Source organism: Trichosurus vulpecula, chromosome 2 (assembly GCF_011100635.1).
Source record: "Trichosurus vulpecula isolate mTriVul1 chromosome 2, mTriVul1.pri, whole genome shotgun sequence".
Taxonomy (NCBI): domain Eukaryota; kingdom Metazoa; phylum Chordata; class Mammalia; order Diprotodontia; family Phalangeridae; genus Trichosurus; species Trichosurus vulpecula.
The window spans coordinates 200,761,166-200,779,585 of NC_050574.1; the positions used below are offsets into that span (position 1 = coordinate 200,761,166).

Below are 18,420 nucleotides of genomic sequence, written 5' to 3' on the forward strand. Positions count from 1 at the left end.
TGCTTATTCTAGAGCCACTGGGTTATTAATAGAAATGTTCGGGGGTTTTTTTTTTCACCACGGCTGGGGATATAGGCAGAGAAGAATGCTAGGAAGGTGGTCCAATAGCTTGGAGGAAAGAAAAGCAAAACAAAACAAAACATGTCCAGAGGCAGTGTGGTATAGTGAAAATGCCACTGGATTTGGGATCGGAAGACTAGGATTTGAGACCCTACTGTACACTGTATATTTTACTTGCTGTGTGACTCTAAGTAATTAATTTCACTTTTCTGAGCTTTAGTTTCCTGACCTTTAAAACTGGGGTAGTGGCAATTACACATCTAATTGCATATAGTTGTTCTAAATGACTTATTACTGACATAAATTATTACATAAATTGGGGTTACTAGATCATAGATCAAAGAATGTTAGACTCAGAAGGAGCTTTAGATATAATATCTACTCTAATTTTTCCATTTTACAGATGAGGAAACTAAGTCCCCAAGAAGTAAATTGCCTTGTTCAAGGTCACACATAGATGGGATAGTCAACTGAAAAAATAGAATTAATATGGGTAATAATAGCCTAGATGCTAGAACCAACTCATGGCTTCAGACAAGTCTTGGAGACTTCCTTGTATGGCCACTAGATAATGTAAAATCGTCATTATTAAAAATCACAAAGCTCACCTTTCATAAGCCTATGAAGTAGTCAGTAGCATTCCCATTTTACAGATGAGAAAACTGACACTCAGAAAGTTTAAGAGACTGACACAGGGTTATACACCTAAAGTGGGTCAAAGCCAGGATTCAAACCCAGGGTTCTTCTGACATTCCCTATCCTACTGTCTCTCTAGAGAATGTTTTTTTTAAGTCTGTCTGACTCCCACCTTAAGTTGAATTGTAACCCTTAGTGATGAAGGACCTAAGACTAGCTGGTAATAAAAAGAGGCAGTTATATAAATAAGTACAGAAAGGATCAGTCATTACCGAGCTTATGTGTTTTTGTGTCTCCTTGACACGTTTCACTTCGGGAAGGTCAGGAATTGGGGTTCCTTGTCCAATATTTTCCTTGTATTTCACCTGTAGTAACACAAATGAGAAATGAATGACAGTATACATTAGTTGCATGTATTCTGTCCAAGACTGGTTTCTGGTAATTGATTATAGATGTCTATTAATCCAATTAATTCGGCTTGGCACTTCTAAAATTATGACATCTTCCAGCTGGAAGGAATCTTAAAGATCATGTCCCTTTCCCCACCTCCAAACCCATTTTCACAAAAGAAAAGCTAGGCCTAGGAGACAAATGTGATGTAATAAATACAGATTCAGTGAGCCAGAAGGGAACTTTCAGAGATCACTGAGTCCATTGACCTCATAGGTCATCATAGGACTATACCTAAGCTATCCATAGCAAACATGTATACCTCTTAAAAAAATAAAGAAAAGAAAGAAAAGACATTCAACAAAGAAAATCTTTTAACTCCCTTTTAACCCCATAGAATCTTGGAGTGGAAAGGGGGGGATATCAGGGGTCATCTAGTATAACCAGCAACTCTTCCCAGATTTTCACCATAATGTCAGTCATAAATGTCTGCCCAGATTTTGCTTAAAGGGAGGAAACCCACCATGAGCCTTCTTGAGGTTGCCCATTCAACTTTTTGGTACCTCATTGTCAGAGCTATTCTTTGTCTAAAATCTTTTACTGTTTTAAACATAAAAAAAAAACTTTCTGCTTTAAGCAAACCACCAAGAGTTTGATTGCACTGTGAATATGAATCCTGCCAATCGGGATGGTGACTAGCGGTGGCCATTGTAAGAGTCTCAATTTATGAATCACAGATTATAGGATTTAGAGCTTGAAACGACCTTAGAGGCCATTTAGTCTTATATCCTCATTTGATAGATGAGGAAACTGAGGCCCAGAGTTTATGTGAGGGTACAGGGATAGTAAGTAGCTGAGCTGAGCAGGAACTGTATAAGAAGAGTAATTAGGGGACCCCCCACCCCTTGATATACTAGACTGGAGTACCTCCCATGAAGCTGGGCATGCGCTCTGGCTCCATAGGGATGGGCGTATGTCCTGACAGAGTGAAGGCTAAAGGATTTGTCCTTTGGAATGACAAAATCCCTCTTTAGTTTCGATTGCCTGGTGAGGGGTGTCAATGTTCATCTGAAAGTGCAAGTCCTTCAGCCCTCGAGTAGATCAATGTCCCTTGCCAGGGAACCAGCATACATACACAGATCCATTGGAGATGTTCCGGTTCAACAAATCAGGAGGATTCCTGGATCGCCCCTTTTCCAATTGTGTTGTTCCTGTTCACACCATTTATGAGTGCTGCTCAGAGAACCATGTAACTTATCAAATGGAGAAATTGGTATAAAATCCATTATCCTTACCGCACTAATGTGATCCTGTGTCTGTTTGACTCTCATCATCTCAGGGGTCTTTCCAATAGCTGTCCCGGGAGAGATGCCTTCTTTATATAAAACCTGGTTGTTCAGAACAAGGATAGTGTCACCACAGAAAAAAATGGAATCTCCCCTCTTCCTGGAGAATGACTAGGAGAAGAAGGTTTCTGTGGAGGCCAGAGAACTTTCCTAGGCCTGTATAGACTCAGCACAAAACAATACGATTACACTGACAGCTTTGGTGGTCAATTTTGGTTTCTCTTAGCCACTCAACAAATATCCAATCATTCAAAAAATCAACAAGCATTTATTATGCTAGGCTCTGAAGATAAGGACAAAAACGAAATTGCCCCCACCCTCAAGAATCTTACATTCCATTGGATGGATGGATGGATGGATGAATGAAAAAGCATTTATTATATGCTTACTATTTGCAAAGCATAGTGCTAATTGCTAGATAGAAATAGAAGCTCAAGACACTTTATCCTCTCAAGGAACAAATATCCCAATGAAGAAGATAACATGTACAGTTGGGAACATATTCAAAATGAATACAAAGTAATTTGGGGAAGGGGCACCCTGGCCACTGCCAAGAAGGTGTCCAGGAAAGGCATTCACTTCAGTCAAACGTTAGCTTTTAAGGTGATTCCCACCCCCACCCCCAGACTATGCTACTTGGTCTGCACAGGCCTGAGCAATACTGAACTTCATTCCCCACATGGAACACAAAATCCACTCTGAGAAACACGAATGAAGTCACAGATGCAACACGTCTGTGCTTTAAAAGTGACTTTTTGGGGTTAGGGACACTAACAGTACACAACATCAAAGAGTGTTTCAAGTGATTGGCCACAAGACAAAACAGAGATCACAGGGTTACTGCTTTGGGATTTAAAAGAAGAGGTTATTTGGTTAGAATTTCTCAGTGACTTTAGATGTTCTTTGACGCAGCTTGCTTAGATAAGAGGTTTGGTTATCCTACTATCAATTATTGGTATCAGCTAGGGTAGTAAGGGGTTAATTATTTGAAACATTAGGAAATTAGCATCATTACAGGTAAATTTTCCTAAGAGGAGGTTGGAATTACTTAGGTTAGCATTGAAATGGAAAACAAAATAAATATACCGAGCTGAAATTCTTTTGATTTTCTTTGACACGCAGTATTTCTGGCGTGTCTTGTACAACTGTAATTTTTCCTTTAGCGTTTTTATGATCACTCTGGTATTGGAGCTATAAAGAAAGAGTAAATAAACACCTAGTTAACTATTTAAGCATTCTTGTGTAGTCCCGGGTCTTGTAGCAAACAAACAAACAAACCAACCAAATCTAAGATAAGTCATTTCTACCTGGAAAATATCTGAGAAACATTGATCTTAGCAAAAAGAAAAAAAATTCTTTAGTCAGAATTTCTGGGGGGAAATTTATTATCAAATTTTAGTTTAATGTTGGGGAGCCTGGGGAATACAGGGAAAAGAAAACTGCAAACATTCAACACAAAGCCAGCTGTTGCCTAGAGCTGAATTTCATACTTGACAAAGATAGACCATCACTGACATAGGATGGTATTTGAAGAAATAAAAATATTAAGAGAAGGGAATAGTTCAAATTTCCACTTGACCTTTATTTTTGGCATTTGTGATAATCTCTTATCTGGAAAATTATCCTAAAGACTGGCCCTTATTTTCCAGGGAGGGGATAAGAGACAGAAGTTGATCATCGGGCCCAATCCCAGCAGGAGAAAAATAATCATGAATTCCAAGATGCCCATTTGGGCCTTAACCCTAAGTGTGATGGCGCTGTACTTTAAAAAAGAAATTATTTTTAAAAATTATGTGCTTAACAAACATTAACAAACACAAACATTTCATTAAACAAAGAACAGAAAAGAGTATTGCTTGTGAATCTGTGTATGTATTATTTCCTGTTTTTTTAAAGTGCATGTTGACTTTTAAAAGTGTGCGTTAAGTAGGATAGTAACAAAATTTTCTTGCCTACATGTTTCCTTCTGAACTACCTTTCCCATCTTCAGTGTGTTTCCTGAAGTTTCATAGATGTGATTTTCTTTCCTTTTTTGCATCACTATCACTACTCATCATGACTCCTCCCTCTTATCCTCCCATCCCCATAGTAGCTTTCCCTTCCACCTTGTAAAATGCAAGTATCATCAAACCAAATGGACATTGAGTGAACTAAACACGTACAAGACTGAAGTTTTTCTGGTTCTCTCGGACCCTCTGTATCTCTGGAGTCTCCAGCACTGTCTCGTAGTAGGACATGCACCTTTCTGCATCCTCTTTGTACTTTTTCTGAAAACACATTCAAAGGGGACAGAGTGAGTGAGCAACAGATCTCTATGATACAATGTTGATACTTGGGGAACAGAACCTTAAGATGGCCTGACATATGGGGGTTCATAGGATCCTATACTTTAGAGCTGGCAGGGATCTCAGAGTTCCTCTAATCCAACTCTCTCACTTTATAGATGGGGAAACTGAGGCCCAGAAAAGTTAATGCATTGCCTAAAGTCACACAGGTAATTAAGTGCCAAAGCTAGGATTCAGATTCTGGTTCTTTGCCTCCATTGTCCTGCTCTTGAGTCTTGGGTCTCTTTTTCCTTACTATTTACAGAAGTTGGTGGGTCTGCAAACTCAAACTTTCATAATGAGTGGAACATGTCTTCACAGAATGGCTGACGGTAGGCAGTGTGTATATTGCTGTACTTGTAGGCTTCTGTATAGATCCAGGGATGACACCTCTCTAAGAGAGTGAGTCTTTGTCCTTAATCCACTGGAAGACTGGTCAACAAAGATGGTCAAAGTTGGGCCCATAAAATTTGAGTACCTTTAAATCTAGTAGCTATATATAAACAAGTCTTCTATATTTAGCCAGTTGCTAAACTATTAAACCCAGTAATGAGACAGGGAGAAGGCAAGGAGGCCCCAGAGTGAGGGAGAAAGAGATTATTATTAACTTATCCCTATCTTACCTCCATGTTATTTTAGTTTGGTCTCTTCCTGGCTCTAACCTTTTGCTCCATCAAATTTCTGGGGTAGTTGTGGGCAAGGAATCTGGTCACTACTGTGCTAAGAATTTATCTGTTTTCTCTAGAGAAAACATATCATTATATATGTTTTATAAGCTATACTATAAGAATTGAAAGTTGCATGTGCTATCAGTCCCAATGGTTGTTATACTTGTGTCATTTAACTATTTTTTTAGGGAAAAAGGGATGGACTTTTAAAAGGAAGAGATAGATTGTTTACTGAGAAGTGATTATTTTATCAAAACAAAACATATTAATAAAACAATAACAAAGAATCTATATTAATAAAAAATTATGTTGTTATATTACAACTTAAGTTTTAAGTTGTTTATAAGAGTTACTACTTGGCATACATCCCAAGGGGGGCCAAGGATAGGATTTCTGGTTCTCATATATAAGAATTTTATAGCAGCACTTTTTGTTGTAGCAAAGAACTGTGAAAAAATTCCATTGTGGAATGGATAAACAAATTGTGATATGGGAATATAATGGAAAATTACTACGCCATAAGAAATGTAGATTCAGAGAAACATGGAAAGACTGTACAAACTTATGGAGAGTGAAATGAGCAAGATCAGAAGAATAATTTTCATGATGACAACAACAAGAAAAACAACTTTTCACAACCTCAGAACCCTGAGTGGTGAGCAATGGTGATTTCAAAAGTATGATAATAACAACAGCTAGAATTTATACTTTATGATTTGTTATCTTATTTGATCCTTACAACAATCTTGTGAAGTGTGTGACATCATTATCAACATTTTATTGATGAAGAAACTGGGCGTAAGAGAGATTAAGTGAATTGCCCACACATCCGGTAAGTGTCTGAGGTGGGATTTGAACTCAGGTCTCCCTGTTTCTAGATCCAACACTTTATTTTGTCCGGCTGCCTGATAATGAAATGTACCTACCACCTCTTAATAGAAAGGGAATTGACTCAAAAGCAACATGATGTGCACACAACGAAGGTACATTGATTGATTTATTTTGCTTGTCTATGTGTATTTATTACAAGGGAGGGCTTCTGCTTGGAAAGGTAGAGGTGAAGGGGGTAGTTTAGTAGGTAGTGAAAGATATACACAAAAAAGAATTAATAAGGCATTTTTAAAAGTTTAGCTCCTTCAAAGATAACAATAAGAAGATCCCATCAGCAAGGGAACCCAGACTAGGCTTCTGCTAAGACTGTTGGGCCTTAGGCGAAAAAATGAGTAAATTGTATCTTCCTTAGGGGTTGGGAGGTACTTGGCTGAAAACACACAACAGCTGGATGATGTGACTATGATTTACATCTGATCACATCTGGAGGAGAATGGCATGATAATACAGATTAGATATGAGGTCAGAAATGAGTCCCAGATAAGACTGTGAGTTAAGATGTGAGGAGAAACAATAGAGCCTTGTGATTTTGAGGGAAATAGACCTGAATCTAGGGGTATGGGAGAAGTAAGCAAGCCTCCTACAGAAACACTGAAGCTTCCCAAATATATCTGAGATTACCCATGTGCAAAGCTGATAGGACTATGAGGGGTATAAGTGAATAAGACATTGTAGCGAGAATGTCATGGAGGTTTCTTACAAAAAAAAAAAAAAAAGAGGTATAGACGCTTAGCATACTCTAATTATTTCCCAGCAGCTTAATTAGAAAGCTAACTGCTCCTCTTTCGAGGACTGGTTTTTACATCATCGGCTCGAAAAAAAGCAACAACTTTTTTTTTTTCTGAGTGAGAATTCTATTTCCTTTGACTAGTTTTGTGGATTTTGACAATTATTGTTGTTATTAATAACAACAGCTGACACATATATCAAGATTTAAAATGCTTTTCCACTGATTTAATCTGTTTAATTCTGACAAAAGGAATGCTAAATCTCAACCAAACTTACATTACATTATGTTCCTTTCTTTTTATTGTGTTACAAAGCCTTATGTATAAAATGCTATTTTTGGAATTTATGGAAATGAACCAGGAACAGCTTTTTGTTTTGTTTTCTCTGCCTTATTATTACATTATGATTTTTTCCACTGTCCTTACCTGACTTGAAAGGTTCTTGACTTGCTGAGCATGAATGATCTCTGGAGTATCAACAACAGAAGTGAAGTTGGCTTTTTCCATTTCTGCCAACTGCTTATATTTAATCTGAAAAGAAAGAAAACTGGTAGGTAACGTGCTTTAAAGGTCTTGATAAATTTTCTGGCTTACTTAAAAATGATACAAATTTATTCATCAAGAGATTTATTCATTCGTAAGCCCATATTTATTTCTACACTGCTTGAAGCACTGGACTACGGAAAAATCAAAGGAAGTAAAAGACTTTACAATTTAGTTGGGAAAAAAGGATCTATGCATAGGAGATGGCGAGAGGGTTGGTATAAGACAACGAATGCTATAGTAGAACTATATAAATAAATCTCTGGAGAGTGAAAAAGAAGGAACAGATTAATGTAGACTGGGCTTCACTAAGGAAGTCAGAGTGCCTTGCAATAAAGGAGAGAGAAGACCCCAAACGGATGCTGTGCAAGTGCTTTGGGGGCAGACTGAGGAGAGCGTCTGCCAGGACCATCCCAGGCACTCCACCCTTTATAATGAGGGTGCACATTCTATGAGAGATGGAAAGAGGAAAGGAAACTTCTGCTAATCCTTCTACTAGCTCAACAAAACCTAATAAAGAAATTATTCATGTCCGATAGGCAATAAAATAATATTCATTTTACTACCCATGAGACTCTTGGGAGGTGGCAAGAATAAAACATTTTTTTTAGAATCAGAGAATCTCAACAGCTGGAAGGGGTCTTACAGATCATTTAAGTCCAGTCGTCTCATTTTTCAGATGAGAAAACTGAGGCCCAGTGAGGTGGATTTGCCCATCTTGTTAATGTCAGAACTGGAATTAGAACCCAGGTTTCCTGACTTCTGGTCTAAATCTCTTTCCACAAGTATGTTTACAATGTGTGTATCTTGGCAAATTGGAGGCAAGAAGATCCAGGAGCCTTGGACATCACACTAACCTGGCTAGCAATATCTGTTGCATTCCTGGCCCTCATGAAGTCTGGAGTTTCATTTGCCATGGTGGTCAGACCTCGTCCTTTGACTTCTAGCTCTAGGTCTCTCTTGTATTCTTTCTGTAGAAGAAAATAATACATTTTAGAAAAATCAACTGATTTCTTGGGTCTATGTCAGTTAATAATGGGACTCAATGACCATAAATGTTTTTTTAATTTTTACAATGTGTTTTGACTTAGAAATTATAGCCAGTATTTACTGTAGTATCTTATACTATAGCATGCAGTGTGTGATATAAGAAGCTAACAGTTATATAAAATTACTCAAGGTTTACAAAATCCTTATACCCATGATATTACCTTATCCTCACAAGTCTGGGAGGGGAGTGCGGATTTTATAATCTCCTTTTTACAGAGAAGAAACTGATCAGGCTGCTACAATATCAATGTACAGTAGAAATGGAGAAGATTTTTAGTAAAACTTTGACCACTGTGTTGGACTTTTCTGAAAAGCGTTAATTCCTTTAATTCAAATATGGTAGCACATTCTACGTAAAGCAAAATTTTTATACTTTAAAGGGAAAGATGAGAATCAGATGTGGTTTGTTAGATCTTGGGAGGCTTGTGGAGCTACCTCATTGAGGATCTGAGTTGCATTCTTTGCTCGGAGCATATCAGGTGTGTCATCCATTTCCGTGAGACCCTTTCCTCGGATGCTTTCCTCTAGATCTTTCCTGTACTCTTTCTATATCACAAAAATAAGACCAACAAAACTGCCAAGAGAGCCAGGAATATTTCTCTTAACTGAGAAACCAAAAAAAAAAAGTTTAAGTTTTAAAGCAGATAAAATTTAGTAGAGTTTCATTAAGATATGGACCACAGCATGGGGCAAATCATCAGGTGGTGTTAAAAACAAAAAGGAAATAAAGAATAGTTCGAAAAGTTACATACATTGATGGGATAGTCAATTAACCAATTAGAAGAATTAACACGGATAATTGATTAGGTAGAAGAATCAAGCACAAGAAGATACAACTTGAAACTGTTTCAAGTTAAGTGGTTAAATGGGTAAGAGTTAAGTGGTAAAAAAAACACATTGATGAGTGTCATTAGTGGAATTATGAAATTATTTGAATCAATAGATGAAGAAAAGACCAAGTAATGGCTACCTCGCTTGCTATTTTGGTGGCATATTTGACATGTAATAAAGCTGGCGTAACCTCCAGGCCAGTAAGGTTTCTGCCTTTAATGGACTCTTCATAGTCCTTTCTATATTCTTTCTAATATGAGTAGAAAGAAAAAAAAATCAAAAAGCAAATCTTTATGTTGATTTTCCCCCCTTAGCTATGGGAAGAAAAATTATTAAGAAAAAGTAACATTTTTCAGTCAATATATTGACTAAGACAACAATCCTCTGAAGCAATTTCTGAAAAGTATTTCTTTTTTAAAATTCTGAACTTAACAATATCAGATAAAATGAACATTTCCACATACATATTAGAACAGAAGAGGATTAGACATAAACCACCAACTATTATGTACAGATTGCTTTTTAAATATATAATAAATCAACATACATTTTTCAAAGCTATCCTGCTTGTAAATCTTTCTGGTGTTCCTTCCTTTTTGTGAATCAAAAATACTTAAATGATCCTCTTTTCTTTCTTTTCACCTTCTTTTTCCTTCTTTATTTTTTTGGAGGGGTCTAACTTATTCCTTCCCCAACCTTCAAATTGGAAAAAAAAAAAGCCCCAAATCTCTTGTAACAAATAAGCATAGACTTGATAGTATTTCTGATCAATGGTAAACAATGGCAGAACTTCTCTTTTTTTGCTGGGAGAAAGTTAACCAGGAGAAAGAAATAGGTTTTGAAGAAACCCAGAGTTACTAAACGTCTACTTCATACAAATGTAATAAGATTTTAACGAAGGCTAGTCTAACTGAGAGGAAGTTTCAGCTGTCACTTACAATATATGATTTCCGGGGTTTCGCAAGAGCCCCACCTACACCTCAAAATATCTCCCTTACCCTGTTTTTGTTTTTGTTTTGCTTTTTTTTTTGGACTTTTTCTATACACATTAAATGGAGACAATGCCTTTTATTCTACAATGAGAAATAAGATTTAAAATGCAAATAAACCTGGGAAAAGCAACACAATGAGTTAAATTAATACTGCAGTAGGCATTTTTAACACCAGAATTTTTTCTTAGGGTAGATTTTGATAGCGAAGGTTTTCTTTTTCTTTTCTTTTTTTTTTTTTAAGTTGGAGCCTCATGGCCTGATTTCAAACAAACAAACATCATTATTGGGTCCATTCAGTGATTTCATCCATTGGTGCAAATCTATACTTTACAACCTTAGAGAATTGCTTATTCCTTTGAAATCTCACATCCATGAAAGCCTCTACAAAGGAAATCAATAGATATTTATTAAACTTTCTATTTTGAGGGAAAAACTCAAAATTACAAAAATTGATTTAAGTTGCCAAAATTTACCTCCTAGTTAAGATAAAATTAGACAATATTTGTAACATGCTTTACAAACCCTAAGGTTCCATATAAAGGTACCCCCCACCCTTGCAGATTGCTACAGCCTTCAAGGATTGCTAGGGGACACTGAGACTTAAAGAGACTTGGTTGTGGTCACCAAATCACAATACATCACATGCAGAACTTTAACTTGGGCTTTCCTGAATTCAAAACTGATTATCTAACCACTCTCAGGATGGTCCTTAAATCTCATCCAGCAAGATGATAATACAATTCTAGTTCAATCCCTTCATTTGGCGGTTGAAAAAACTCTGTACGGAAATGAAACACTTTGTTACTCTTTTGAGTTCTGCTTTAGATTATGAGGGATTTTGTCAAGTAAAACTGTTTTTTAGGATTTTTGTAGTTCCATTAAAAACACTTTTGCTTATAGTTGTGAAATGCAACATGGCAAAAAATGGTTTCTAGTGATGATATTCTAAAAATCCATGGGATTTTGCAGATTTCAAAATAAGATTACAACGCGTTTACCCTGTGGAAATGCAGTGAGTTAGATGTTTTTTTCCCCTGTGGCTGAAAGTGACAGAATTTCAAGACTTTTTATGCCTGTCCCTCCCATGTCAAGTGCCCACTGCCTTATGTGAATAAAGAAAACAGAGGACATTTATATAGCACCTTAAGGTTTATAAGACAAATGTTAACTACTTTTATACTAACTAGGAGGCAAATTCTGGCAGTGTAAATCCACTTTGTAATTTAGAGTTTTCTCCTTAAAATGAAAAGCTTAATAAGGACCTATCGATTTCCTTTGTGGAAGCTTTCATGGGTGTGAGATTTCAAAGGAACAGCTTTTATTGATATATATATCCCTCTTGGGGGATCTTCTGATTCAGTCAAAAAAGTTAAATTACATTCAGTACTAATTATATTTTATTGTATTTTTGCTTTTTTGGAAAATGGCTCACCTCATATATTATGCATGGCAACTATTTATTGATCAGAATATTTTGAAAATTCCAGAGTTGACGAGGACCTTAGTGATTTACCTGACAAGAATATCCCAACCATATTACATAATAAACAATTCCGAACCTCTATATAGGCACATTTTGTCTTGTTTCTTACCCCACTCTGCATCTGTTGAGATTCCTTTGCAGTGATGTACGTTGGGGTTTCAAAGTCCAACATAGGCTTCCCTCGTTCCTTTTCATACTTTTCTTTATATTTCACCTAGTATTAGAGGGTTCAGTTATAAGGCTTTCCATCAAGACAACTACTTGGCTGTTAATTATATTATTTGAGATCCTGTTTTCTTTAAAAGTAAGTAAAAAACTATAGCCCTAAGGATTAGATTGTAAGACTCACATCCTTACCTCGAATGGAGAGAAATTCATTTCCTTTACCTTTACTTTTATCATTAAAATCCTAAATAATCAATAGCCATAAGATAATTTCATTAGCATTCTCTTTATCAAAATCATTTTTGATTATGAACTTGAAAATATGAATACTTCCTGGCTTTCTCATTGAGTCAATGGGTGGCAAACACTCAGGCTGTGACTACTTTCCTTTGTCTCGATACTTTCTTTTTAGGGATGGACTCAATTTTAACTAAAGGGCATTAGAAAAAAAATGAGTTGATGATGTATGGTTTTTAAAGAAGCCTCTCTGGAACGGTGACCATCAACATATGGATCCATGGATCCAACATATGGATCCCATGTACCAAAGAAACCAACTTAGCTACATATAAAACACAGCTACACACTCCCAAAAAACCAGAGGTAAACTAGCTCATGCCAGACTAACATAGACTTCCTTTTTCAATGAATTGTAAACAGTATTACCAGTCTGGCTTTGGTATTCTGACTTGACTCATTGAATTGATAGAATAAGTTTTTGTTGTTCGGTTGTGTCTAATTCTTTGTGACCTCATTTGGAGTTTTCTTGGCAAAGATACTGGAGTGGTTTGCCATTTCCTTCTCCAGCTCATTTTCCATATGAGGAAACTGAGGCAAACAGGGTTAAGTGACTTGCCTAGAGTCACACAGCTAGTAAGTGTCTGGGTCTAGTTTTGAACTCCAGAAGATGAGTCTTTCTGACTCCAGGCCCAGCACTCTAGCCACTGCACCACCTAGCTGCCCCGATTGAATAAGTAGAAAGGCACAATAGAAGAAAACAATTTTATGTTCAGTATGTCTATTAATTTTAAGAAGATAAAATTATTAACTGTGGAATATTCATGGAAATCAAGTGGGCACCCATCAACTGGGGAATGGCTGAACAACTTGTGGTATATGAATGTAATGGAATACTATTGTGCTATAGGAAATGAGGAGCAGACGGATTTCATAATAGCCTGGAAAGACTTATATGAACTGATGCTGAGTGAGGGGAGCAGCACCAGGAGAACTTTGTACACAATTACAAACACATTGAATCTGTGATGATTAACTCTGATAGATTTGGATCTTTTCAGCAATGCAAGGTTCTAAGAAAACTCCAAAAGACTCATGATGGAATCCAAATCCAGAGAAAGAATTAGGGAGTCTGAGTGCAGATTGAAGCAAACTATTCACTCTCTTTTTTTTTTTTGTTTTGTTTTGTTTCTTTTTTCTCATGGTTCATTCCATTGATTATAATTTTTCTTTACAACTTGACTATTGTGAAAATATGTTTAATGTGAAGGTATATGTAGAACCTATATCGGATTACATGCCGTTTTCGGAGGAGAACAGGGACAGGGAGAAAATTTGGAACTCAAAAATTTGTGGAACTGAATGTTATAAAGTAAAAATAAATAAATTTAAAAGGAAAAAAATGCCCAGATAAGTATAATGCATTTACTTATTGTAGATCTCTATTCTAGGGAGTGTTATCAATCCTAATTGTATACCCAGGACTGATTTTGGATTTGGATTTCTTATTTTGTTGAAAGATATGTAAAAACCTCAAGTAGTCAGACAGCTCCTTATTAGCTATCCATCTGAGAAGGCTCATACAGATTGTTTACCCAAGCAAGTGTCTGCAATGAATTATGCTCAGCAAATTGGCTCCCATTACTTCTCCTTCATAGAGAAAATATGAAGAATTTGTCTATTGTGCTAGGAGACTCTGATTGTCTCCCAACTACCATATTTGCTAGTAAAAGTTTTTGCTGAAAAACAAAACAAAATGAAACAAAAACAAACTGTGGAATATTCAACTGAATTAGGATGCAAGGAAACTAAGGAAAAAGTGTCCCATTGATAAAATAGTTGGATTTTTATGATCATTTTTCATAGGGCCTGCAGTGTGAATGAGGCAAATCCTGAGGAATATGGTAAGGATTTAAAAATGATTATTATACTCTTTTTCTATGAATTGTAAGAAGTGAACTCTTTTATAAAACTTAGATATGTTGAAGTCAAAATGAAGGCTATTTTGTATATTAATTGCTTAGTAACAATGATACTTCCCCAGTAGGTCTAAAGATCTGTTGTTTCATATTTGCAGGCACGCTCAGCTGACACCAAATGCAACCCCGGTATACTTTAGTGAAGACTTTTGTGAGTTGTGACAACCACACGACAACAACAACAACAATCAGACTTAATCTGGTTACAGCCTTTGATGGATCTCCATACTTTGTTAGACCTCGACCATCAGGCCAGTACCTCAAAGACTTCTTAGGAAATAGGATTTATGTCACACTTGTCTTCCAGAGATATCAAAGTCTTTCACACACATTACTTCCATTACTCTCTCAATATCTTTGTGAGGTAGTAGGGGCAGGTATTATTATTCACCATGTTAAAGGTAGAGAAAGTGAGGCACAGAATTTAAGCAGACTGATCTTATTTGGATACATATGTTCATGTCAACAGAAAACTGAAACCCATCAATGACTCAGAAGTAGGACTCTATTCATTAGAAGGGAGATTAAGTCTTACTGTTGTTTCTATTAACTAAATACTCTGATGGTATGCAGTCATATCTTGAATCTGGTGATGTAGAATTGGGGCAATACTCAGGTGCAAATATCTCTCCTATGAGGTTTTATAGATTCTTTTTTTTAAAGTGAGAATTCTTATATGTAAAGCGATTTAAACCCAAACGAAGAGGAGACATTTCCAAAGATTAAAGTCGGTGACACAAGAAGAACCTCAATTTGGAATCCACAGCTCTCTGTTTTCTCCTATAAAGAGTTCATAGAGACTTGACAAGAGGTGAGAGATCTCCATTTGGGTGAGAAAACTGCAGCTGTGATGAAGTTATACTGGTTACACATATAATGTGTAGAGTTCAAGCATTTATTAGCAACTACTAAATACTATCTCATGTGATCCCCACAATGACCATGCTATGTAAGTGGCTATTATTATCCTCATTTATAGTTGAGGAAACTGAGACAGAGAGAGCCTAAATGACTTGCTCACAGTCACACAGCTAAGGTGTGTCTTGTGGATGGATTTGAACTCAGAGGTTCCTGACTCCAAGCCAATGTTCTATCCACTGAGCCACCAAGCTTCCTCTGACTTACCTGACTCTGCAGTTCTGTTGCCTCTTTTAGATGGAGCTGTTCCAGGTTATCAGGAATTACATGGTAGTGACCCTTACTCTTCTCATATTTCTTCTTGTACTGGTACTGAAGGGGAAGATGGCAAGAAGCACCTCAGTGAAAAATCCCTTCTTATGTCTACTTCCTCTTCCAAGGTCAGACATTCACCCAATTTCATGTTAAATCCAAATTAGACATGTCAAAAAGATGCCTCCATCCCAAATGAGTGATGGATAAAGAAAAATATTTTAGCAATTTTTTTGTTTGCAAGTCTTAACTGAGCTGGAAATTAGTATTTTTGACCATATTAATATTTTAGCAAAAACTAGGTAGATCCCAAAGAAATAACAAAATCAAAGGAAGTCATCAATAGTATGAAAGTTGTCAAGGAATAAGGCTTGGAGAAAAACAGCAAGTTTTAAAAGTCAACAGCAAAAAGGAAAGAAAAGAATTCTAAAAAAATTTAGAATTAGAAAGCATCTGTTAATTTTTTAAAAGGTTAGACATATTAAAGTATTAGCATCTCTACAAACCTTGGAGATGTTATTCTATAGAGAAGGAATGGATTAATGTTGCAAAGTGAGCAAGAAAAAAATACATTAGACCGAAGAGGAAGAAGTCACTACCAAGTGATGTTCCAGTAACAGGAAAGGCAGTACAAATGGTTAAAAGTGAGTTCAAAAAGAGAAATTATTAGGAAATGGTGAACCAAATTGGTTTGTGGGTCAGTGATTGAGCTTACAGAACTGGCGAGTTGGCTTGTATTCAGCACATGGTTCATAATCAGAGATTCCTTCATGTCAGTCACAGGTTTGTGAAGCTTCTTTAAGTCAGCCTTGTACTTAACCTGCGAATGAAAAAAAATTGAAGCTGCTTCAGAAGAAAGATGAGGAAATTATCCACTCTTGAATGTCAACCACAGCAGTACACATTACCCTGAAGCAGGGTCTAGGGTGGGTGACATTGAGGGGACTCACCTCACTTGCAAGGTTGTTAGCATCTTTCATGGTCTTGTAGAGCTGGCTGTCTTTCAAATTGTATTTTGGTGTCTTTCCCTTCTCTTTGTCAAAGTTTTCTCGGTATTTTACCTAATATAAAAAGACAAACACCATTTATTCCAGAATACCAATCAGTTTTGAAACTGATGAATGGTGAAAGGATGAAAGACAAAATATTTAGGTTGTGTAGGCAGTCAAGAATAAGACCAAAAGAGATAGGGTTTGTTTACAATTCACTTTTAAATTCTCCACTGGCATGAAATATAACCTTTACCTAGTATAGAAAAGAAAGTGGACAGAATTTGATTTAACTCAGAGCAATATGGAGATCTTGACAAGAAAAGGAAAAAGATATCATAATTCTGTCTATTAGGGAAAATTGGGAAATTGTCAAAAGGGTTAGTAAAACCCTCAGTAAGGTGAATTTAATATAGAGTTCTTAGGGAAGTACATACAGTGAGCTAGGTTAATGTCTTCAAAATATTATATTATGACAGAAAGACCAGGAAAAGAAAAATTTAATGTAACATAAATTATACTTTTGGAATGTAAGAATATGGATATTTTAAAGATGGAATTATTTTCTGAAAAAGATGAGACATTCACTGTACATGACTAGAGGATCCAAAGGAGAACACTTAAGAATTCAGAGGACCATCCAATTGTGGCAGAAAAAGCTAGTTTTTCTTTCTGCTAATGAGATTTGTGCTTTACTTATATTCCAGGTACAAATCTACAAATAAATTCCCATAGTTTATTCATGTAATAAAAGACAAAAAGCAAATTGTTTTAAAAAAATCAGTCAAAAGGTAGATGTAGTTTCTATACTTTCTCATTAGTAAGGTAAAAGATGGACTGATGCAGAATTAGCACGCATTCCATTCATAAAAGATCTTCCATTCCATAAAAGATTCTTCCATTCCATTCCATTCTTCCATTTCATTCTTCCATTCCATTCTCTAGCACAGGAGTTCTTAACTTTTTTGGTGTCATGGATCCCTTTGGTAAAGCCTATAAAACCCTACAGACATTGTTGCTTACATTAATAATTTAGAGAAACACTAAAATTTAAATTAGAGGTTAACAAAAATAAAGACGTAGTCGGGGGTTTTTTTCCTCCATTCAAGTTTGCAACTCCATTGAAATGTACCAATAGGGACCTTAGGGGTGTGTGGACCTCAGATTAAGAACTCCTGCTCTAGGGCATTCCATATGTCTTATACTTAAACAGTAGGCATTGTCCTTCCTGTTGCTATAAAAACAGATCAGAAATAATGCAGGACACATAGGCATTGAAACCATTCTAATGCATTAAAGAAAAAACTGTGTCCAAAAGAACAAGGCACTTAGGAAATCTAGAATTGATTACCGTTAATAAACCCATAGTGAAAAGACAAGAAAAAAATAAGAATGCAATTCTCAGGATGTACAGAAGCAGACATTAAAAGGAGGAAGCATAAACACTAGTTTGAAAAAGTTTTCAATTGCTGCTGGAAATCTACTCCTTCTCAAGGGAAATTCACCCTCAAAAGAAAGAGAAATCAAGATAACTTAAAAGGAACTGAAAACAATGAGGACAAATCCCAAGAATAAAACAAAACAAAACAGAAAAGCAAAGAATGTGCTGATAAAGGAAGATGATGCATCTTCTCAAAGGAGTCCACCAAAATGATTCTCTCTTCAAAGGCATTAAGCTAATATTTCTCAGCACTATTATCCATATGACTCTGTATTATAAAAATCCAGCTTTTGCTTGCCTTCCTTACTGCTCTGACCTTCATAAGAAGAACTAAAGCCTTTTAAAGAATAATAACATGCATATAATTCCAAACCTGAGAAGCTTGGAATTCCAAATGTGTACAAGAAATGGTGCTTGACCATGCAGAATCTGCATGCAAAACAACATGAAGACAACAGGTACTGGTGAGACCCCCTTTTTTCCAAATTAACTGTGGC

The 18,420-nt window shown here is 36.2% G+C and overlaps 1 protein-coding gene across 1 annotated transcript in view; it reads right to left on the reverse strand.

Annotated features, from left to right (window-relative positions):
• The window catches only part of NEB (nebulin), a 239,440-nt gene that overhangs the window by 27,588 nt on the left and 193,432 nt on the right, over positions 1–18,420 (reverse strand). The window contains exons 137-148 of the mRNA XM_036744010.1: positions 16,444–16,554; positions 16,209–16,313; positions 15,449–15,553; positions 12,052–12,156; positions 9,607–9,717; positions 9,072–9,182; positions 8,444–8,557; positions 7,470–7,574; positions 4,595–4,699; positions 3,519–3,623; positions 2,382–2,474; positions 969–1,061 (exon numbers count right to left, since the gene is read on the reverse strand). Of these exons, the coding sequence (XP_036599905.1) occupies positions 969–1,061; positions 2,382–2,474; positions 3,519–3,623; positions 4,595–4,699; positions 7,470–7,574; positions 8,444–8,557; positions 9,072–9,182; positions 9,607–9,717; positions 12,052–12,156; positions 15,449–15,553; positions 16,209–16,313; positions 16,444–16,554 (1,263 nt within the window). The remainder of the gene's footprint in view (positions 1–968; positions 1,062–2,381; positions 2,475–3,518; positions 3,624–4,594; positions 4,700–7,469; positions 7,575–8,443; positions 8,558–9,071; positions 9,183–9,606; positions 9,718–12,051; positions 12,157–15,448; positions 15,554–16,208; positions 16,314–16,443; positions 16,555–18,420) is intronic.